This window comes from Protopterus annectens, chromosome 6.part0 (assembly GCF_019279795.1).
Source record: "Protopterus annectens isolate FY-2018-M chromosome 6.part0, PAN1.0, whole genome shotgun sequence".
Classification (NCBI taxonomy): domain Eukaryota; kingdom Metazoa; phylum Chordata; order Ceratodontiformes; family Protopteridae; genus Protopterus; species Protopterus annectens.
In genome coordinates, this window is record NC_056737.1 from 225,869,899 (window position 1) to 225,894,795 (window position 24,897).

Consider the following 24,897-nt stretch of genomic DNA (forward strand, 5'->3'; position numbering starts at 1 on the left):
ACATTCTGTTCTTAATGTACTCTTTGAATGTTCTGGCCTTTCCTATGCTTTTGCTGTTAACCAGGTCAGCTTTGTTTACCCAGACCATCAGTTGCAAAGCCTTGTTTTGTTGCACTGTGACATTTTTCTCATCTGCAAAATGTGTAGTGTTATTGGCTTCTTCCTCTAACAGAGTGATTAGTACATAATTTTCAGATGTCAAGTTACCCTCTGAAAATAGCTTTCTCTATTGACGTGTATTCATTATTTATTATGTATCCACTTCTTTTTCTCATTATGTCTTGTAAAGTTATTCAGTTGTTACAGTTTGGGTTAATTTCATAAACTTAGTCTGAAACAGTTACAAGAAACTTTCTGTTATGTGATTGAAGTTTATATCTCTTAGGTTTATAGATAAAATAGTTTTGATTTTTTTATTTTATTTTAACCAGGTAATCTCACTGGACAAAGCACCCATTTTCTTGGGTGACTCAAGAACACTGTGTAGTTAAGTAATTTGATTAGAGTCACAAAGTAGTTAAATAGAAGTGGAAGGAATTAAACACGGTACCCATGACTGCAGGAAACAATCCCATAGCTTTTTTTTATGTTTATTGAGGAGTTAAGAAACTCTTCAGCATAACTGTCAATCTGCAGACATTGAAAACTGGCACAAAACAGGTAATCTGTACAAACATTAAAAAGTGGCTTCATCCAGCCAAATATCCTAACACTTTATTAGCATAGACAGCATCTGAATATAAACAGTAACAACAGGAAGCCTCCCACTGAAGTGCTGTGTAGTACAAACAGTCCAATAAATAAAATAATCAACACAGTCACCACAGCCAAGGTATCACGAGTAAAACATATGCAGAAACCACCTTCAAAAACAAAACAAAAAAAAATAAGTTTAATAGGATAAGCGCTTCCCAATTGACTCTTCATTAGATCTATTTACATAAAAAACTTCTAAAAATCAGTTTAAATAATAAAATCTAGCCAAATCAATGTGCTGCTTGAAGGCAACATCCTTTTACATCATCAGAAAATCAAATATCAAAAACACTCTGATATGTTTTTGATAAGTATGCAGAATGTACTACCAGAAACATAGTTTATTTGGCCACATGTGACTACTGTGATTCCTTTTATGTGGGTAAAACCACTAGGCAATTAAAGGAAAGAGTATCTAAGCATGTGAGCAACATCAGATTACAGGATGTAAAGAATCCCCTCTATAAGCATATTAAAGACAATATGGGACATTGTTTTTACTTTAGGGTTATGCAGAGACTTGGAATAAATAAAAGAGGAGGGGATACTGGTAATGCTGTGGATAAAGATGAAATTACCTGGATTGGAAGACTACAGGCATATAAGCCTCTGGGACTGAACACTCATCTCCCAGTGAAACCTGCACTGAAAGGAGAAGGCTAAGAAGGCATTTTTTATATTTTATTGTGTGTGTGTGTGTGTGTGTGTGTGTGTGTGTGTGTGTGTGTGTCTGTATGTGTGCTGGTATCAGATTTCATTCTGCATCGTCTGATGGAGTATCTTCGTTTTCTTTTGGCTGTTCCCATTAGGGGTCGCCACAGCGAATCATCGTCTGATTGAGTATACTGCGACATAAATTTGTTGGGATGGGAAATAGAAAATTCACCCCAGGGATCACTCCAGTGGCTTTGCTCAACAGACACACCGGGAACTAAGGTCAGGTGGCATGATGCCAAGGTAATCCTATGGGCTAGGCTTGTAAAGACTCCAAGGCCATTAGCCTAGTACACACCTATGAACCTATGGTGCTTTCAGAAAGAGGAATTGCTGATAGATGTGATGTTTTACTCTGCTTAAGACCTGCATGGCTTTGGGGTCTTACTATGCTTAAGATGTCCTGGAATTACTTTTGAGTTTTAATGTTATTGGTTATAATGTGTACAGGAAGCTCACAGCCTGTTTCATTGTTGTAATATTGTTTTATAAGTGGATTATTTTTTATACATATACATGTAACTCTCTGGATTTGTGTCTGGATCTGCCTGAGTTTTATAGCAAAAAGGATGTTTCACTGTCACAAGTGCACTAGTGCAGTGTTTCTAAAGGCAACACTTATTTAGAAATGATTTAATGGGTCTTTACCCAAAAATCAGACTGATAATATTAAGATTAATGCTATGAGTTGTCAATAGCAAGTTCCTATACTCCAGGGTTTGAATACTATGGTCTACATTTGCCTACTCTGAACAAATCACTTAACCAGACAGTTCTATGGGCCATTTGGGAAAATACTGTTACGCTCCACATGCTTAGTGTATTCCATGCAAGCACTTTTTGTGCAAGAACAGGAATTTATTTCACTCCTTTAAACATGACCTTCAAAAACATTTCAATCTTGGTGATTATCCTATGCTATACATTGTCATTTGTGTGAATGGACCTCTGTGACTGCCCTTGAACTGGCACATTAGGGTGCTGACTATTTCAGCACTGGTATTGTGGGTGTGGGACTTGATACTATGACACTGTAGAGAGGCTTACTACAGCACTGCACTGCAATCAAGTATACCAGCTATTATGCAAAGTCTTGTTGCAAAGTGGCACTTTAACCAAATACCAGTGTATGTGTGATGTGGCCAAGAAGTTAATGTACTGCAACCAAACACCAATATTCAGCAGGAGGTCCTGTACTATGTATTCTATAGCTGTTACATGACCTATAACTTTTATTGCATAGTGGTAGAATATGAGTCTGTGTACTGTGATACCATGGCACAAACTACCTGTTCCTTTTATGAGGAGTTGCAATATGGCACCTCTGTATAGAGTTTAAAAATTCTTGGCTAGATACCTGACCCATGCCCACTGGGAAACCTCTCAGAGTCTGAACACTGTTCATATCTTTGTTATTAGGTCCCTTTATGTAGTCTGCAGTAATTCCAGAGCCATAACTAGGGTGGAGAAAAGATGGCCACAACCCCAGGTGCAAGCTGTGGTGGTGTGGGGGTGACATGATTGTCAGGTGTCAGTTTTGTGGAAGTGTAACAGTGCCATTCATAAATAACTGCCAGTACTGCTTTTGTAGTTACAGCTAGGTGTTAGGTGTGAGTAATATTAGAAGCAAGCAACTTGCTTCAGTTTCACAGAAGACCTTACTTTTTGTGGCGTTTTTTTTTTTTAATTTTGCTCCTCAGCTGTGAGTTGAGAGGATGCATAGCTGTGAGGGGGTGTAGGGATGTGGGAGGTGGCACTGCCAAATAGCTTTCACTGTCACCGCTGAAACACTTGTGTATTGTGATTTAACTGCATGAAGCTCTACAGATGCACATTAATTTATTGCTAGTGTAAATTGATTTGTTTTCTTTTTTCTTTTTTTTTTGTATAAAGTTTTGTTTCCTATGTTCCTTATTTTTATTAGTTATATATTTTAAATTGAAGATTTTCATTAAGTCTGGCATATTTATTTTTATTATGTACATTATCAATATACTATAGTAAGATAACTACACTAGAATATTTGATAGCTTGGCTATTAAAAAGAGAGTGAGAGAGAGCGATTAGATATTCAGTGTTTATTTGAATAAATAGTTTGGACAATTTATTATATATCCATTTATAAGTATTAGGATATGTATGTTTTGCTAATAATTGGATAAGGAGTTGATTCAAATGGTACAGTACTGTGTGTTTTAATTTAGTTGTTAGAAGTGTCATTTCTTGTTTAAATGACACATTTATTATTCATTGCTGACATTAAAAAAAAATAAATAAACAAGAAAAAAGAAATCTGTGTGCAGTTTCTGGCAGTATACCCAGGTTGCGGCTGAAAAAAGGTCACATGGATCAAATCACTGATGTGGTTAACAAACATAAATCAATACACATATGTCTTCCATCGGCTTAACAATGACTCTGTATTGGGTTGTCAGTACCATTTCAAAATGCTTGCTTTTGTCTACCATTGCAGTAATTAAACAGATTCAAGTACTTCTTTGGATGACAAAACGTTTCAATTAAATTTGAATTAGCACACTGAAGTTTACTCAGCCTTGTCTCTTTATTATATTCATTAAGATAGTTTATCAAAACTGAGTGCCTTGAGATGCAAAAGCTTTCCACTCCCTACAGACGACTTAATTGATTTTATGTTATATGTGATGGTCTGAGCAAGTCATTTGAAATTTAGCCCCTTAAACTCTGCATATCCTAAGTTCTATAAGGATCAATTTTAGTCCTGCATTGAAGGAAAAAAATGTATTGAGTTAGAAAAAAGTTTCTTTGAGCTTACATGAACTAAAACTATTTGTCATTCAATATTTTAAAGCTTTTCTAAAACAGAGAGTTAACTAATGTAGGAGAAATTTCTGAATGTAGTTATCATTGATCGGAGCCCTAACTTTTTACAAAAGAAAGATGCTTGCAATTACTTATTTTGTCACTGTGATTGGTCAAGATAAAAGACCATCTAGAAAGTGCACAAATATGTCTGTAACTTAGCATGGTCTATGACAATGCAGTTAGTTATATTATTTGGGTGACTAGTAGGTGAAGCCTCCTGAATAGGATGTGAGAGGGCTCGTCTACCCATATGAAAAAGAAAAGGAGAAAAAAGGATTTCCTATTTGGCCTTCTGGTCATGACAAAATGGACTTCACAGAAGAGCATTTTGATGAGATAAGCCATATTTGAATGGGTAATGACCTGACTATATTACCTTGCATAACAACCACGAGTATCTTATAAAAGCAATTCAAACAGAGCCAGTCAAGTAGAAAATAGTTCCAGAATAAATGGGTTTGGTCAGAATAATTTTGAGATCATCTGAATCCTGGACTTGTATTTCCAAGGGCTCTTCTTTTCTGTATAATGCTACAGTTACAAAATTACAAATATGAATCTAGTTTTCAAAGTATTTCCATTCCAATGTACCTCAGAATTATCCCTAAAATTATTTATTTTGCATGTTTAGTTCTGATACTGATACAATAGCAATACATAATTGTCTTTAAAATAATACATGACTCTGCAGTCAGTAACAATACAGAGAAGATATAATAGGTTCATAGGTAGGTACTAGGCTATTGGCCCTAGGGCCTATATAAGCCTAGCCAAATGGTACCTGGCTTTTGCCACCCAAGAAAATTATTTTCCTGTGCCCCTGTCAAGCAGTGCCACAGAAGTGATCCCGGGGTGAATTTCCTATCTCCCATCCAATCATCAAGATTTTTCTTGAAGAGTGCTAATGAGGAGCTTTGTTTGATATAGATAGGTAGTTTGTTTCAGAGTATGGGAAGTCACTGGGACAGGAATCTATCCCTCCAACATGTTCTGTTTATTGTGGTAACAAGGTTTAGGTCTCTAGTGTGTGTAGCTCAGAGGGATTGGAATTTCTTTAAGTGGAGCATGTCCAACAGCTCTGGGATTGACATAGCTTTGTATGCTAGGCAGAGATCGCTTCTGAGTAGGCGATATGTGACAGAGTAAAGCTGGAGTTTTTTGAGACAGTCTGCGGTGGGCATCTGTTTGAGGCTGGTAATCCTCTTTGTGAGGTATTTCTCCGGCCTTTCCAGTTGTTGTAGATGTCTTGTGAGGTACATACCAAAAGGGGCCTTGTACTCTATAATGGGTCTAATGAGAGATGAGTAGAGGGGAACAATGACCTCTTTTTTCCTGGATAAGAAACCTTTTGTGATGAGGTGTGCCACATAGAAGGATTTCCTGACTACTGTGGCAATGTGATTATAAAAGGAGAGACTACTGTCCACCTGTGTCCCAAGGTCTCTTATCACACTTTCAGTGTTAAGTAGACTACCACCTATGTGGTAGTTCATGGGTACAGAGTTTTTACCAAAAGGGATGACAGTGCACTTTTTGGCATTGAGCTTGAGGCTATGGCATTGACACCAGGCATCTGTCTCAGTGAGGCCCTTTTGTAGGATGTCCACATCGTTAGGAGTTTTGATTATGGCTCCTAGTTTGCAGTCATCTGTGAACTTTGTTAGCCAAAGACTTTCTGTGTTAGCTTGTACTTCAGAGAAGTAGATACCAAACAGGAGAGGACCCAGGACTGAACCCCATGGTACTCCACTTGTCACTGGTCTGAAGTTGGATTTACAGTCTGTTACTTTCACAGTGTGGGTTCTGTCAGTGAGCCAGTTGGCAACCCATCTTGTGACATAGAGATTTATATCTAGTTTAGTGAGTTTATCTATAATTCCAGAGTGGGGGATGGTGTCGAAAGCCTTGGCGAGATCTAGATAGGCTGTGTGAACCACCTTACCCTCACCTATGGCTTTGGTGACCGCTTCAAAGAAGTCTGTCAAGTTTAGGAGACATGATCTACCTTTTACAAACCTGAACTGGGTAGGGTCCAGAGTTTATTGCTTATAAGTTCCATGATGATACGTTCCATAGCCTTGCAGACCAGGCTTGTCAGGCTAACGGAGCGGTAGTTCCCGGTGTCTGTGGTAGCTCCGCCTTTGTGGAGTGGGATAACTGTTGCTGTGCGCCATTCAGTGGGCACAAAGCCTGAGGTGAGGCTATGATTGAACATGGTACTTAGGTGGGGTGCCAGTTCGTTCTGTAGTTCATGTAGAACGCAGCCTGGGATGTTGTCAGGTCCCATGGATGCTGTGTTCTTGGCTTTGGAGAGTGTGTTTTTTACCTGTGCAGCCGTGATTACAGGAACTTTGCATTCTTCCGGTATAGAGATGCACTCTTTAGGGGGTGAGAAAGGGATAAAGGTAGCAATGAACCTATCTGCCAGGATGTTGGCAATATCAGTTGGTTCTGTATATTTAGTGCCATTGTGCTGTAACTCAGAGCAGATCTGAGTGTTGCCATTGAGATTCTTGACATAGCTATAGAATGCTTTGTGGTTGATTTTAGAAACTACGAATAACCAAAAATGTCCCACTTATTTTGAATACTAGGGACTGCCACTTTCTGAGGTGTTCCTGGGATAAGTCATGCTTGTAGATTAGAGTGCCAACATGGATTAGAATCCATTACATTTCTGTACTCTACAAAGTTGTCCTAGCACCACTGAATCTGTTGCAGATACTTTTGATAGATACTTTAGACAAATTCCTCCATAAATATAAACTAAAAAAAGATATGCACACCTAAATCACTATGCAGCTATGCAAATCTTCAGTAAAAATCCATGCATCCTCTCAACCATCAAGTAAAACTTCAGATAGAAATCCTATAGTAATATCTATCTTTGATCAATGTAGGAGGAGGCCCACGAACCAAGGGCTGATGTCTGCTGACTGATTTATGGAGTTTCTAAATGTGCTGCTTATTCTGGCCCCAAGTCCTGTTACCACTAGCTTTCAGCTCAGAATTACTGACTATAAACCTCTTTCAGCCTTTTATTATAGCAATAACTCATTGTGGGGTGTGAGTAATGCTGGACTTATCTATGTTTGGTGTGGTTTGGTCATGAGGGTGATGCCCAAGTGACCAAACAAAGCCAACTGTGGGTAAATCAGCATTCCTCAAACCCAGCCATGGGTTATTGCTATTATACAATGGCATTATTTAAGAAAAAAGTTGCTCACTTTTCCTAAATAATGTCCTTGTATAATGGCACAGTCGTGCTCTTCCTCATTTTTCCCCAGTATCATGCGGCTTTCTTGATGTACTGTGCATGCGTATGGGACTTACGTTCTCACATTTATGCAGTACATCAGTGATGTGGAAAGGAAGCAATAGAGAAAAGTAGATCTCACTTGCTTTTTTTTTTGGTTTGTTTTTAATTAAAAATAAATAAATAAATAAATTAAATAAATAAATAAATAAATAAATAAAATGGAAATCCAGCGACTTCAAACTCATGAGAGAAAAGGGACACAGAAAATAAAAGGATAATCAGGTATGTTTCTCTAGTTTTGTATAATGTACCTGATTATCCTTGTATTTTCTCTGTTCTGTCTCTCTCATTCTTTTGTAGTCACCAGTTTTCTAAGTGTTTTTTTTTTTTTTTTTAATTAAAGAAAACTAGAATTTCCATAGCATACATTAATAGAAGAAAGTCTGGGTGACCAGACTTTATTCTTTTGGTATATGCTCGATTTACAATGGTCACTCTGTTTGGGCTGACCAATCAGCATGCTCGTTTTTGAATGTTAATGGATAGTCATTGTATAATTTAGAATAATTTATGAATGAAGTATTTCCATAGCTATGTCACATTTCCCAGATTCAGCTGAAAAGGAATTCATATCTGGTAGATTTTTTTTTCTTGCTACAGCTTTTATATTATAGATGCACTACGAAATGGCAGAAAAGTATAGGATTCATGCAAAACACCATCATACTGAGACTAGTAAATATTGTTTTGTATAATGTTTTCTCACTGGTTTGGTTGGAAATTTCTCCCTGAGAGCACATGATACAGCTGAAGCAGCAGATTGGCTGGCCTGGCTGAGGTACTTTCCTATAGCCAGAAGAACAACTTTCACTGCAGAAAGACTGTGGAATCTAAAAGACAAAAAAGAAAAAAAAAATTACTTACAAGATATATATATATATATATATATATATATATATATATATATATATATATATAGATATAGATATATATAAGCACATGCATTTTTGCTTGTTTTACAACTGTAACTCAATAATATTCACTTAGGTCTGTCTCTCTCTTAGTGAAACAACTGAAAGAAAACCAGTGCAGAACATTTTGTCCTATACTAATGTCTCTGATACTATGATCAGAATCTACAAACAGCACAGAAGACCCTGTTCCATGATAAATAAATGATCCCTGCATTATATTGTGTTATAGTGAATGTTATACTGCTGATGTTCTACATTCCTCAGCTTTCCCAGCATCCTTTCTGAGATGCATATTAATTTTTACACTGACGTTTCTTCATTTTGCTCCTTAGTGTTCTGAGCTTGCAAAAATGTCCATTATTAGACAGTGGCACTTAGAATGCTACCTAGCATGATACAAATTGTTTGAGTTGATTAAAATGTGCCAGTTAATTGCAGCCATTCCTCTTAACCTGTAAACACAAGAAATGTGGACAAGACAAAAATAATGGGGGGGGGGTCAAATGCACAAAAATAGGGACTATTTTAATATATTAAAACGTTTTGCATTAGCAAGCATTTTCCTGAAGGATATGAAGTTTGTAACTCATTTTTTTATTATTTAGTGACACCAATCCTCAATGATTTGCCAGAAAACCACAAAGTTTATGAGGGACAGACTAAAAATAAGAGGAAAAAGTGTAGATGTTCTGTGAAAATCTGGACAGTTGAGCAGTATGATTACAGCACTTGTTGGTTAATGAGTGGTGGTGTAGTAACATACCTAAAACATGAGTCCATAACGTTTGTAAATGTTGGATGAACAAAACAGTATACAACAATGAGAATAAGCTGACTATAGTTTTTAGATCTTATTCTGAAGAAGTCTCTTGCAGCAGTATACTGTGAGAACTCCTTCCTTTGTCGTATCATTTAGGCCTCACTCTGTTTTCTCAACATCATGTTGATTCTCCAATATGAGACAGCATCAGTTCACTCAGTTTTTCACTTCCTCCTACAAGAAAAAAATAATTGACTGGCTTTCATTCTTCTCAAGAAGCCCTACTGACTCTATAAATGTATATGGTCTCACTTAATTTATCAATGACCATACCCATTTCAATAAAAAGAATAAAAGTGAAACAATTCTACACTGGATCTTAACAGGTTCCACACCATATCATACCACATCCTCTGGAACTCTGCCAGACTCTTTTATTGACCTCCTTGTTATGTTCCACACAAGACAACAAGCTCTACTCTACAGATGATATACTAAACAAGTCTGCATTCTATCCCAACTTAATACAGATACCCTAGTCTCTAACATAAAGCAAGTGAACTGGAACATCCTCATGTATCTTCCTCTAGATAATGCCATAGGCAACTTCAATAACACCTTCCTAAATATTCTAAATGAGAATGTCACTCTAAGAAATAAATGTGTTTGTTGACAGGCTTTAAAAATTCTGTACAGACTATTCTTTCAAAAATACAGGTAAACTAATTGGAGTAACAAAGGAAATTGTTATTTTGAGATGTGATACAGGATCTGTATTGCCTAGACATAGTAAGGCTTTGCTGAGTTTAATTCTGGTGACGGCCAAAAAAACAATTACTAGCAAATGGAAACCAAAGTGTAAACCAACCTTATTAGAAGCATTGAATATAGTAACAGAGATAAAATAACTGGAAGTGGGATCTTTAGAAAAGGGTAGAAGGAAATTACATAGAACAAATGGAAATTGTGGGAACAATACATGCAAAATAATGTTTTGGAGGAAGAATGAGGTTTAAGGGAATGCAAGAATATAATGAGCTATGTAACAGTTGATTAACAATGACTGTATAGAATATTATATGTCATGTATAATGTTTGCAACTGAAAATATGTTAATATGGTTTGTTTTCATTTATATAAATGTATGATTGCTTATGTCATACATGGTAATTCAATAAATATGTTTTTGTTTAATAAATAAATAAATACATATATGTGCTAAATCAAACCCTGCCCCTTGGTTATCCAAAAACACTAAGCAAAAAATGAAGCACAAAAACAGACCAAGCACTGAACAAATCCACAGGAACCGAAGGATGTCAGAACCCCAAAGAGAATAAAATAAAACAGAGTTTAATGAAGCACTTTTCGTCGGGCACAGTGACTCTACTTCCGCAGACAAACAAGTGAACGAAAAAGTACTCAGTCAAGTAATGTTTTGATGCAAGGGCCCCTTATCATCCATGCCCTAAAGGCAAAGAACCTAAGATGTAATATAATTCTCAGTATTTTATATAAGTATCAACTTGTGCTTTCTGATTCTATTATGAGATAACAATTTGATTAGGGTGTACTTATTGTCAGTCTAGCTAGGGATGTACTTTTTATTGAATATGAATGTGAATTGAGTTATACTTATACAAATGTCCCTAAATATGGTTCCTAGTTTAAATATGGTAAAATAACATATTAGGTTCTTTGCCTTTAGGGCATGGATGATAAGGGCCCTTGCATCAAAACATTACTTGACTGAGTACTTTTTCTATTAAAATAAGTTATTGTAACCCTGAAGGGAACAACTGTATCTTTAAGAATCATCGAGCTGTTAATTGTGTAATTAGTCATTAATGATGTTAATACTAGTTGTCACATGATGGTTTTAAATGTTTTTAAGCATGAATTTCTGTTCACTTGTTTGTCTGAGGAAGTAGAGTCACTGTGCTCGACAAAAAGTGCTTCATTAAACTCTTATTTTATTTTATTCTCTTTGTGGTTCTGACATCCATCGGTTCCTGTGGATTTGTTCAAAAAATGAAGCACAGCGACAAAACCTGGAAAGTCTAGTCTATAAATAGAACCCAGAAATAACTATCAGACACATAGATGGTTTAGAAAACTTGCCAAATATTGTAAAATTTCCAAATGTCATCTCATACCAACCCAAAACAGTTCTGGTCTGTTATAAATCTGATACTGAACCCTATCTCTCTATACAACCTAACTTCACTACAAACAATACTAATGACCTAAAAACATACCTAATTTATTAACGTCTATTTCATTAACTCAGTCTCCTCCCTACTTGGCAAGTAAAGCTCTGCTACTTTATACAACCCAATCCAGCCTACCAACCTCCCTCATAATTTCGCTTTTAAACCAGTCCATATTACAGCAATTAAAATACTTCTGCTTAAAATAAAGCCCACCTCTACAGCATCAGGCAATATGCTAGCTGAATATCTTAAAATAAGTGCTGAAGCAATAGTTTTTCCAGTATCCATCCTAATAAACAGCTCTATCAAGGAATTCTACATCCCCTTACTTTGGACCCTCCATAAAGTTGACAAATCTACTGATATTACAAATTATAAACCTATCGCCATATTACCCTTGTGCCCTGTCTAAAATCCTAGACAAATGGATTCAAATATAGCTACTCAGTCACATCACACAATGTTCCTACTATTTATTTATTTATATATTTATTTTTGCATTTGTTTACTGGGAAGGTCCAATTGGGCAAGTACCCATTTTCAGAGGTGGTCCGGGGAGAAATGTGCCACATAAAAAGAGATTTCACAAAGCTGAATATAAACAGAGTCTTTACAAATAGAACACTTACATATAACAATGATTTATATCATGAATTATACAATGCTAAAATAAGTAAAAAAAAGAATATAAATAAATGGCTAAGGAAATCTTGAAACAGAATGGTAATCATTAATATGCTAGTAGTTCAATACAAGGTAGAATAACATAGTTCTCAGTAGGAGTCTTTTCTGACAGTTGATGTACATATGTTGCAGTACAAGGGTAGGATTAGGGGTTTTAAGATATTGAGGGAAGAGTTATTTTAGTAGTTTTTAGTTGATTGATTAGTAGGTGTGCTAGTAGTAGGAGTTTAGTGGTGAAATGAGATCATAAAAGGGCAGAGTCTAGTTGGCACATTTGTTAGAGGTCAGTCTAGAGTGCTGTATTAAAAAAGCCAGGTATTAGATAGGTGGGTTTTAAGTAGCTGTCTGACATGAACAGTGTTTGTTGTGAACTATCCTCTTCTCAACACAGTTTCTGACCACACTATACCACCACCCTGCCCTACTCAAATTCATTAATACAGTCAATTTAAGGAGAAATGAAGGCAACCTTGTACTAGCCCGCTTCCTTGACCTGAGGCCTTCAACATAGTCTCTCATCCCATTCTGCTACAAAAACTCTCCTTTCCCAGACTGAACACCTAAGCTCTGAGTTTGTTCCTGAAATATCTCTCAGAAATATCTCAAGCAGTTAAGCGGCAGAATGATCTCACCACATTCTTATCCATAACAGTGTAAATATTCTAAGGTTCTGTTCTTTGCCCCTTACTCTTTAACATTTTCAACAATGACTTCTCAAATCTTGTTCACACTGCCTACCTTGACCTGGCAAGACATTTTTACACAATACCCCGCTCAGACATTGTTGACAAACTCAAGAGGTTAGGTACAAACCTGTATGTCACCCAGTGGATAACTAACTGGCTTACAGACAGGACCCAGGAAGTTAGAATTGACAAGTCCACCTCTACAAAGAGGCCAGTCACAAGTGGAGTCCCTCAGGGATCAGTCCTTGGACTGTTCCTTTTTGGCATTTACTTCTCTGAAGTCAAGGCGAATGTCAGTGGTCTGTGGCTGACTAAATTTGCAGATAATTGCAAATTAGGAGTTGTCATTGAATCTCACATTGACACAAATGTTCTCCAGGTGGGGCTGATACAAACAAATAATTGGTGTGAGAGCTATGGACTAAAACTAAATGCCAAGAAGTAAATAATAGTATCCTTTGGGAAGTCATCCATCCCTGGTAACTATCATGTTGACAACACACTCCTTAGAAATGACCCAGTAATCAGGGACTTAGGAACACACATAGATAGTAATCTAGCCTTTGATCATCACATGTCTACAGTGGTGAGGAAATCATTCTATGTTGCACAACTTATAAACAAAGGTATGGCATCTAAGTCCAAGGAAGTCATTGTTCCACTGTATTTGGCATTCGTCAGAATTATCATTGGTATGTACCTAACCAGGCATATCCAACAACTGCAATGTCCACAGAGGTTTCTCACTAAAAGAATACAGAGCATAAGTAATATGTTCTATGCAGACTGCCTCAAGGCCCTATCCCTGTATTCTGTCTCCTACAGGCTTTTGACGGGAGATCTATGCCTGGCATACAGGGCATTATCCAACCTCACTCTGAAGGACCACCTGCATATCCACAAAACAAACAGTAGAAGAATTACCCATTCTAAAGACTTAAACATTGCTTGTGATATAAATGGGACCTGCTGGAGAGATCTCTATGTATCCTAGAGACTACCCCTAATTGGAACAGGCTCCCCATCCATGTGAAGCAGAGTTCCTCCCTAACCCAATTCAAGTGCAATTTGTACAATTGGATGGGAAACTGGAAATTCATCCCTGGTTTGGCACCTATGTCTCTAATGCAAACAGGTAACCTGTAAATGGTTCGTCTCCCAGACCCATGTTTACACTTATCAAGGGTATCAGAACTTGTCAGACATTTGCGATGCATGGCTAGGCTTAAAAATGCCCTTGTGGTCATGAGCCTAGTAAATACCTATGAACCTATGAACCTAAATAGAACGAAGAATGCCTCGTCATCTGCTCAGCACAAAGCTTAGATCATTTACAACAGATAGCATAAGACTCTTATGTCAGTGGAAAAATGGATAGCAAAATCCCAATTATTTTTCAACTCTCCCAAAAATCAAAATTTATTCTTTTTACACCTAAGCTGCTAAACACACAGAAACATAATTTCTTCATTACCTCCACAAATAACACAATAATTGAACTTCTACCACATAATAAACTGCTAGATGTTTATGTTGATGAAAATCTAAAATTTGATTACCACATACAGCACTCAGTCAAAAAACCCTCAAAAGTTAGGGTCTTTCTATAGAGCCAAACCTTTTCTGTCCAGTACTGCTAAGAAACATATTGCTACTACTTTCCCCCTTCCTACATTCCTCTACTCAGCACCAATATTTACCAACTAACAATCCACCCTGTTAAACAAGTTAAACCAAAGTTATGACAAGATTGTTAAATTTGCTATAACCCCCCCCACCAAGGGCTTGTCATTGCACAGTACTCAAAGAATTAGACTGGCTTGAACTCCACTGCCATCTTACATACTCTCAAGTCCACAAAACTTACAACCTTATCCATAAACCAGAAAAATGTCCAAACCTTTGCAATCTCATCCAAATATACATCCCATCTAGGCTCTTCTAATCAACTGATACACTTCATCTGCAAGTCTCGAAATCATAACTCTGCAGGTGAGTTCCTCTTTTCATTCTGCATCTCCAGAATTTGGAATGACATTCCACTCTCCCATAGATAAAAATACCCCAGACTCAACATGAAAACAGAGCTAATAACCTATCCAGCTAATAATGGAATATGGCAGTGCTCCTGTCCTGGATATAACATAACCACAGAACATTTAACCTTAAATCCAAACTCTAAATCCTTTGCTTTATTTAACTAACAGCCAAAACTGCAACATAATACAACAAATGACTTTTTCTATCTTATCAACCCATAGTTATTGGCAAATAAAAAAAAATCTCTTTTCCTTGTCCTACAATTAATATATTTTTCTTTATTGTCACTCTTCTTCTCCACTCATTTTTTTTCTTTTTCTCTTTTTCTGACTTAAAGCTATCTGACCTTTTGCACTGTTTTTACTACTACATAAAAACAGTTTGTAATTTATCTGAAATATTTTAGTGGTGTTATAAATTTATTTTGTCCAACCATTTATTTGCCGTTTAATGTAATTTCTATCAGGATGTTAGTATATTACTGACGGTGTAATGTTACTGTCTCTGAAATTATGTTACTACGTTATTATTGTTAAATCAAATATCTATAATAATTTGTTATTTTTTTATGTGGAGTTTTTCTCCCCAGGCCACTGCTGAAAATGGGTCATTTTCATACCTAGTCTGACAATCCTGGAAAACAAAGGCTATCCATAAAATAATAAATAATGGTTAGCTATCATTAGTTCTTATCACCCCCTGAAAATTATTAGTTGTCTGACTGTATATTCCATTAGAAGTAGTTCATCAGTTGTCATTGTTACTATTTAGTTTTCACTAACCCACAGCAGCTACCTTTTTGAATTTCTTTCCATTCTTTTGTTTTTGTTGAGGTAATAAAGATTTACTCATAACTCTATTTTCCTCAGGCAGTTATGCAGATATAACAATATGTAACTTCTAAATAGTCTTATTCATTTTGGAGTTTTAATAATCTTATTTCATTGTTTAATCAAAAAGCTATTTTTGGTCAAGATTTTCTTTATCATGTTATTATTCAATATTCTAGCTGTATTTGACCTGTTTGACAGAATTATACTGTTGACAATTTCTCCCTTATTAAACATATCTAACTCCTCCCTAATATGCAGACCAGCGAAGGATCTTGAAAGATTTATTGTTCTCATTAGAAGTATATAAATGCCTTTTAGGAGAACACTTTGAGATTTAGTTGGCCAGATCCCAGCCTTATAGACAACTTAAGAGTGCATTTTAGACATAATAACTTCTAGTGGGTATGTCACAAATCCCTTTAACAGCTTGATTTATTTTGTAATGCTTTAGACAATCTGGGTATAGATATTTAATCCATCTGTTGTCAATAAAATGCAGTAATCTTAAGTATATATAACAGATAGTTTCTAAATTGTTATTCAAATGGCTTAAAACATATTTAAAAACTATGGTCGAACATGATATTGATAATAAAGTAAAATGTTAGAAATTCTAAGAGTAGACAGATTTAAAAGAGCTTTCCCTGTTAGTATGAGAACTTGCAAAGTGATCCATAAAACTCTGAAAACTAGTAAATTTAATAGGATGTTTATTAGTTACTGACATTCTATGATACTTGGTTTAAAACTGAAATGTCGGCTTCTAAGTCTAGCATTGCAATGAGAAATATGTTGTCTTCTCTGAAATAAAAAGGAGCAAGCAATGGGTTAGCTTGTATTGTGTGTGTGTGTGTGTGTGTGTGTGTGTGTGTGTGTGTGTGTGTGTGTGTGTGTGTGTGTGTGTGCTGGGTGGTCACATACCTATACTCTGTTCCATTACTGAGGAAGATGTTAGGAGAATTAGTTGTAGAATTAGAAATACATAAATTGATATGGACAGTACAAATAGAGTTGTTCCTGAGAGAGTAATGCTTACTGAGGGACATGATGAGGAAAATTCATGGTGGAAAACAAAAAAAAATACATTGTCACTCTCCATGTTCTGTATACAATATTAGAAATACTGTTAGCTGTTTGCGAGTAATAATGATGGTATTTACTATTTCCATATGTATATTAATATTTCCAAAACCAAGTGAATTATACACCGTTGCATGGTAGTAGCTGAAGCCTTATATGCTGCTGAAGACAATGGTAATGGATGTTTGTACTGTAAGCTGTGTACCAACATACGCACGCACACACACACACACATGCGTGCTCGCGCACACTCTGATATATATATATATATATATATATATATATATATATATATATATATATATATATATGGGTCTACGTCACATGACTGAAATCTCATTTGACTGAATTTCATTTGACTGAGACCATAATACCATATTTTCAAAATACTGAAAACTCATTTGACTGAATCTCATTATACTGAATTGTAAGCCATAGACTTGATGTGGGTTTCCTTTCTCCTGTTAGTTGCTTGTGATAAAAAGAATTACTGTAACTTATAGTGCTGATTGTCAGAATACCAATAGTCATATAGAAAGTAGTGTTGTAGTATTTCTAAATGTGGGTATGTCTGTTTACTTTTTTATGGGAAGTATCTAAAGTAATATGGCAGATGTTTTGTGTGTTCCCAGCAGTAGTGGCAGCGTATAGACTACTGCAAGGTAAGTAAAAGGTATATTCCTTTTTCTCCACTGTAGTGCAATCCTGGAGTTGGAATATATAATTAGGGGTGTGTGGGGGGCACAGCCCCCCACACTGAGGGATGTGGGGGGCATACCGCCCCACCTAGTTTGGTTTTATATCGTCCAGTTTCTGTTAAGAGGGTATGTAAGTAGTTTTTAAGTTCTGGAAAGAGTTAGTCATTGGTGTTGCAAGTGTACATGTCTATGATGTACAAGTTAGCATTTTGAAATTCAGCATTGTAAGCTTTCAGTATGTTGAGTTTCAGTCAAGTGAGTTTTCAGCATTTTGAAAGTTAGGTATTTTGGTCTTGGGTAAATGAAATTCAGTCAAATGAGATTTCAGTCATATGGAGTAGACCCATATATATATATTTATATCTATATATATATATATATATATATATATATATATATATATGTGTGTGTGTGTGTGTGTGTGTGTGTGTGTGTGTATATATATATATATATATATATATATATATATATATATACACACACACATACACACACACACACACACACACACACACACACACACACACACACACACACACACACACACACACACACACACACACACACATATATATATATATATATATATATATATATATATATATATATACACACACACAGACACACACACACACACACACACACACACACACACACACACACACACACACACACACACACACACACACACACACACACACACATATATATATATTTATAGTGTTTACATTGTTAAACATACAGATAAGTACCCTTTTAATATTTCCATAAACTAATAAAGAAATTATATCTTGCTGATAAATTATGTCTTCTTCTGAATATGTGGTAGCTGATTCAGAAGAAGTCTATCAAAGTCAAAAACTCTTGCTCATTAAAAGTTCTTGAAAGTCTGCTTGCTCTCCTTTGTAGTGGGTTGATTTGTTTTATAATAATTTTATTGTACAACCCAGGAAGATCCATTCATTTTATTTTTCTATAGACTCATTTTCATGCATGCTGATATATCATTCAAGTCACTTCCTTTGCATTTTATATAATACTTTATCCAAAATACCCTTCTCCATTATATTTCTACAACAAGAAAGTAGAATTTTGTGTCTATACAACAGTGGGTTTGTCTTATTCACCTTTCCCTTTAAGATGGTTTTATCAAGCAAATGTCTCCAGTCTTGAGAAATTTCTGCATTCTTAAATGACCTATTGAATAACAGATATAATGATACTGTAAGTTCAGGTTGAAATGTTCTCAGGTCATTGTTACTAATATTGTATCCTCCCTCTGCTTTACTAGGGTCCAGTTTGTGTAGTACTTTTTCAAAATATTCCAATTTAATTTCAGTATCTGAAGTTAATTGAATGCAACAAATCCACTCCCCCCACTGGTACCAAACAGTTTTGAGTAAGAGTTTCTAGATATATATATTGTGTTTGAGAATATTTTTTTCCTGAATCTGTACAAAGTTTATCTGCTTATGTACCTTTGCTCCTACCACAGGCTCATAGGTACTCCATAGGCTATTGATCTGTGAGGATCTTAAGAAGCTTAGCCTAACATTCTCAACCTCATTTTAGCCCTTCTATTTTGTGAAGAAATAACCCAGAGACAGGCAGAACAAGGATAATATTGGGGCATTTACATGCTGCCCCTTCCATGAGGGAGGGATAAGGGTGCTAAACTTGGAATCAGTTTGCAGTTACCCATCTCATTCATCCAAATTACATTTGAATAGAACCAAATTATGTCTGAATAGACACATCTTAATATCTTTAAATGATTCAGTATCTTTATATACATTTTCTTCAAACTTTTCCTGTTCTTGTCTCACACGTTTAATTTCTCTGTCCAGTTTATTTACTTATCTCAGTTTTCAACATTATAGTTCAACCTCATTTCTTATGTTTTTATCTCTCATCTTAATTAAGTATCTTGCTCTTATGGAACATATTCTGCTAACCTTGTGTGCCAAGATCCTGATGTTAAACATGTTTTTGATTTTTTGCATTTATTTGTTTCATTCAGAACTTGCCACATTCCTTCTGTCATCTTTCTACTAAATGTATCATTCCAGCTACTTTTACACAGTGGCAATTCTGCTTCCATATGGTCTATTAATCTTCTGTCCATTGGCATTAATTTCAGTTTGGCAGTATTGACTAGCAGTAGTTTGACCTTCAAAGCCACTTGATCATTGCACATCAAGGGTAGAAAAATTTGACATGAAATAACAATCACCTTCTTAGGAACAAACAATTATGTTCCCCTAGTAGGCATGTTTGCAGTCTGTACCAATTGGTGTTCCTGTATATACATTGCAAATAATTATCTTGCTAATGCTGTAGAATCAAAATTACACCAGTTTGTCTCTATTCAATTTACATCTCCACCTATTATCATTTACTGTCCTGCATTTCATGCAAGAGATGAAATTCTTGTAGGTCATCAGCACTTGACTTTGGTGGTCTATAAACTCCAATGACTGTAATCTGTTCTAGGGTTATATTTATTGTCATGGTTATATAATCTACAGTATTGGTATTATCATCAAGAGTAAGACTTACACAAGGTCTCATAGCAGTCTTTAATCCCAATCTTAACATCTTCGCTTGATTTTTGTTTTATATGATTGTTGCAGTAAAAACATTTATATTCAGACAGAACTGGTTTCTAGTCATTGTTCTTTATGTTAGTAGCAGTTTCAAGGGGTGGCAGTCTTCCCAAAAGGTAGTGCAGTTAATTTCTTGGTACTGAGTTTTAAGCCACGACTTTGTCACCAAGCATTTGTCTGTATTAGACTTTCCTAAAGGGTGTTCTTGTCTTGGGGGAATTCAATGATTGTTCGCAGTTTACAATAATCTGTGAACTTAGTTAGCCAGAGGCTTCTGATATTGGCTTTGACATCCAAGAAGTAGATGCCAAAGAGGAGTGGGCCTAGCCCAGAACTTTGGATGACTCAACTGGTGACCGGCCTCTTTGTGGAGGTGGCCTCACCAATTCTAACCTTCTGGGTCCTAACAGTGAGCCAGCTAGCTATCCAGCATCTTATAAAGGAGATTATACCTAGTTCTGTAAGTTTGTTGACAATGCCCGAGTGGGGTATTGTATCAAATACCATAGCCAGACCAAGATAGGCAGTACGCACAGTTTTCCCTTCATCCATTGCCTTAGTGACCTTTTCAAAGAAGTCCACCAGATTCGGTAAGCATGACCTTCCTTTGACAAAAGCAAACTAGGATGTATCCAGTGTCTGGAGGTTTCCTATGTCCTTATTGATAATTTCCATGATAACTCTTTCCATGGCTTTGCAAATAAGACTAGTCAGACTAATGGGTCTGTAGTTTCCAGGATTTGTTTAAGGTTCTCCCTTATGAAGGGGGATGACCATTGCAGTCCTTCATTCACATAGCACAAATCCAGTTTTAAGATTATAGTTAAATACTGACTCCAGGACTCATGATAAGTCATATTTTAGACTATTCAGCGGGCATCCTGGGATAATATGAGGGCCCATTGAGGCCATGATTTTGGTTTTAGTGAGTGCAACCAGTACATGCTCCCTACTTATAGCTGAAAGGGTTATGTTTAAAATTTGTCCGCAAACAGGTTCCCTGTATCTCAGATTGTCATGATAACCATGGAGCTTTTCTACATGGGTATCCATTGAAAAGGGGTTTTAATTCCCATTCAGACTTTCCTGATAATAAATGCAAATTAGTAAATAAATAGGAGTGGTAGGGATGAAGATCCAGTCTGACATGTATGAAGCAGGCCTTGCCATTTCTAATTACACTTTTGGCTGAAATCCAGTGCTATTGTTGCAGTAAATAGGCCACTTATAATTTTCAGCTCTACCTCCACTAGACACACAATCCAACACAGAGTACAGGTGAGGTGGAGTACAACCAAACTACCAAGCAAAGACAGAGTGAAACATTGACAAGGAAATCTGACACTCCATTTATCATTAACCAGTTTATTAACCTTAGGACCTTTTTGATTGTGTCATTCATGCATTACACGTGAAATTATGGTAAGCAGTACTATGTAAGAAAAATGATGGACATGTGAACTGAATAGGAACATGGAAAGCAGAACACTAAGAGTAGTCAAGATGTGGTCGAAGTATGTAAAAGACATGAAATAACAAGATAATGCAGCATTTTCTGTGCAACACTGGGAAAACAATGGAGACTGTGAGTTTGACAAAGTATACTACAATGTTTCTTAAGAAATATTAAGTGCGTTATCAACATACCATACTTCCTAAAACTGTGAAGTAGGTGGAGGAAATAGATGAACAGACATTTTTGAATTTGTGATGTGCCTTTTTACCATTGTACAAGGGAAAATGCAGGCATATGTGTAACATATTATGAATTGAGCATTTTTATTTGGCAGCCATTTTATGCTTGTTTCATAGGCACTGCCTGTGTTCATGCTGGTCACCAAACCATTGTACTGTAGATGCATAATGTGTGGCTATGATAATGTATGTTTTTAGCAAATGCATATGTCAATTGTGTTATACAGTATAAAGAAATATAATTTGAATAATAATGCACTTGCATTAAAATATGCTCAGACATCTATTATTCATTAAATTATGGATAACCTTATTTTCTTCATCTTGTGCTAACCGAGGTAAAAAAATTACTTGCAGCACATGTCTGGAGAAGTCAAATAGAAAGATATCAAATAATGGACCATAAAAATAGGGATTTTGTAGTCTTTCAGTTGTGGAGTTTGCCATGGATAGAGTGACATATTAGAGGGTGATCAGAAGGCTGCCCCTTTTTAGTAGCAGTAGACATTGCTAAATTAGCTATGTACATCATTTCACACAAGATGATTACAGAACTGCTTGGCAGACAGTAAACTGGGGAAATCTTGGAAAGAGCAAAACATACAGAGATGACAAACAAATGTGAAAGTCTATTTGAGCAAAAGAATATAATGGATAATATAATTTGGTATAGTCAGCTTTAGGGATGTGGGCTGAAAATGGAATAGAGCAGGAAAAAACACAGCAGAAAGCAAAAATATTTTATTTTATTTATCCTTTTTGACTAGGTTAGTCTTGCTACACTAGTAGCCTCTTTTCAGGAGTCACGTGGTATTTACACTACTAGGGGAAATCTGGCCAGGTTATCGCAGAACTTCCTGTACTTGTTAGGACAGTGCTTGTTCAGTTCAAAGTACAGTAGAGGCACTCAAGGAGATCCAGGATGGTGGAGAGCACAGAGGCAATTGCCAGTGCAGTGTTTGAAGCTCTACAAGATTCTGAGGAGCTGTTTCAGCAGAATTTATTTATTTCAATAGAAGCAAGCATTCAAAACAATGATGGATGTGTTACTACAGCCCTCCAGTTGGGAGGGGTGTGGGATGATATTTTGGGTGAATTGTTGTTGCAGAGTGAGCTGGATAGTGGAAAAGATGTTTCATGAGGTGAAACTAAGGACAAAAATTCAGTCAGAGGAATTGGAAGCTATTGAAAGAAGATTGCCAGACAAAAAAAATCATATACAGAGACTGTTAAAGAAACTGCAGAGAAACTGACGAGAGATGAATAGAGGAAAGGAAATGTCAACAATCAAAGGAATTTTATGGTGAGAATTCAGAACAAAGAAGAAAAAGAAATGGACAGGTATGATATTCGGGATAATTTAATGGTTCCATTGAAAGTGAAAAACTAAGAGTTGTTAATCTTATTCATAAGGAGACACTTTGTGACATTATTTTTGAGACTGGCTCTGTTCTGAAAAGTTTTTTTGGGGGAGGATGAGAAGAAAAAGAACTGTAATTCATGGAATTCTTATGTGGTTAAAGCATTTCACAGAAAAACAAAAAGGAAAATATGTGTTCAATTTCAAATTGAAGTTGAGAAATAAACTTTAAAGAGACATTTAAGCAAACTCTGTAAAGAAGTTATGGACATAAGCAAAGTTTATGATAACAGAGTATCATGGACTGGGTGATGGGCCTGTCATATTGTACTGAAAAAGGAGAAAGAAAAAAATGGTCATATCCCTGGTATGATAAATGTAGAGGATAACAGAGGTACTGTAAAATACTGGGGACAACCAAAAATATTTTTCCTATGGAAAAGATTATTTGACAAGTAATTGTGATAAGAGGAAATGCTATATTTGTAGGGAAACGGTCATGATGCAAAAAGTGAGAATTGAAAGGTTATAAATGTAGCAAAACTGAGCATTTATGGATGGGATGTACTCTAAAGAAAAAAGGATGAAGAAGAAGAAAACAAAAGCGTGGACAGTATAAGAAGAGAAGAAACAGTCCCAATAAAAGATAAAGAGGAAGTAGGGAAGCAAGATCAGGATAAAAAAATGATATGGATAAAGAAAAAAATAAAACAGAAGATAACATATAAGAAGATTCAGAAATAAGTGATGAGGAAGATATAAACTGGAAAATAGTGAAAGGTAAAAATAATTCTATTGGCAACAGAGTAAGAGACAGAAAAATAGATGTTAAAGGGATAAGTGTAAAATATAAAAAGCAAGGAAAGAGATAATGCAAATGAGATATATACTTCAGACATACACAGTTGCTGGTGTACTACAACAAAGACATAATGACAACTTTAAAGTGCTTTCAGTAAATGTAAATAATATCAAAACATAAGTAGAAGAATAGGAATCCTATATTGGTGTAGTAAGTGTGATGTTGATGTAATAATATTGGAAGATTAAGATTTTTGACATAAGAAAAGAGATTACAAGCAAAAAAAGTTTGAGAAGGAGATACAATATGGAACTTAGGAAAGGAACTGTGTTTTGGCATAATTGTACTTTGTAGAAAGTCAGCGAAAATATTGAACATAACAATAATGATGGGAAGATTAGCTATTGCAGATCTCAGATGGCATAATCAGGTATATAGAATTATTCTATTGCATGTCTATGTTACTTCTTTTTCTTTCTAAAGTGAGCAATTTTCATTCTTTTGTTATGCCTGAGTTATAGCCCTTAAACTCATCTCCCCTCCCCTTAAACACCTCCCCTTTGTACCTGTCAAAGTGGCAAATTAGAGCTGTTTGCTGCTGTGATTAATAGATTGCTGCAGGAGACAAAGTTCATGTGCTGAGAATACAGTCCGAGGATGGAGAGGTTCTTAGTAGACTGGTTATATGCACTACAAAGTGGAGACTAGGGATGATAGCCAGATGTGCCTTTACAGCAACAGGCATGGTTACTTTTTGGGAACACCCTCATAGAAGTGCGGAGAGGGAACTGCCAAGCATGGTCAACCCATTGCATGGCCACCTGTAAACAACTCATTCAACATTCATAGAGGAGTATTACACAAAAGAAAGAAAATCACAAAGCACCCTGATG

The 24,897-nt window shown here is 35.9% G+C and overlaps 1 protein-coding gene across 1 annotated transcript in view; it reads right to left on the reverse strand.

The window, feature by feature from the left end:
• LOC122803805 (vomeronasal type-2 receptor 26-like) overlaps window positions 1-24,897 on the reverse strand; it is a 189,640-nt gene that overhangs the window by 83,941 nt on the left and 80,802 nt on the right. Inside the window, exon 4 of the mRNA XM_044073490.1 lies at window positions 8,340-8,463. Coding sequence (XP_043929425.1) covers window positions 8,340-8,463 — 124 coding nt within the window. The remainder of the gene's footprint in view (window positions 1-8,339; window positions 8,464-24,897) is intronic.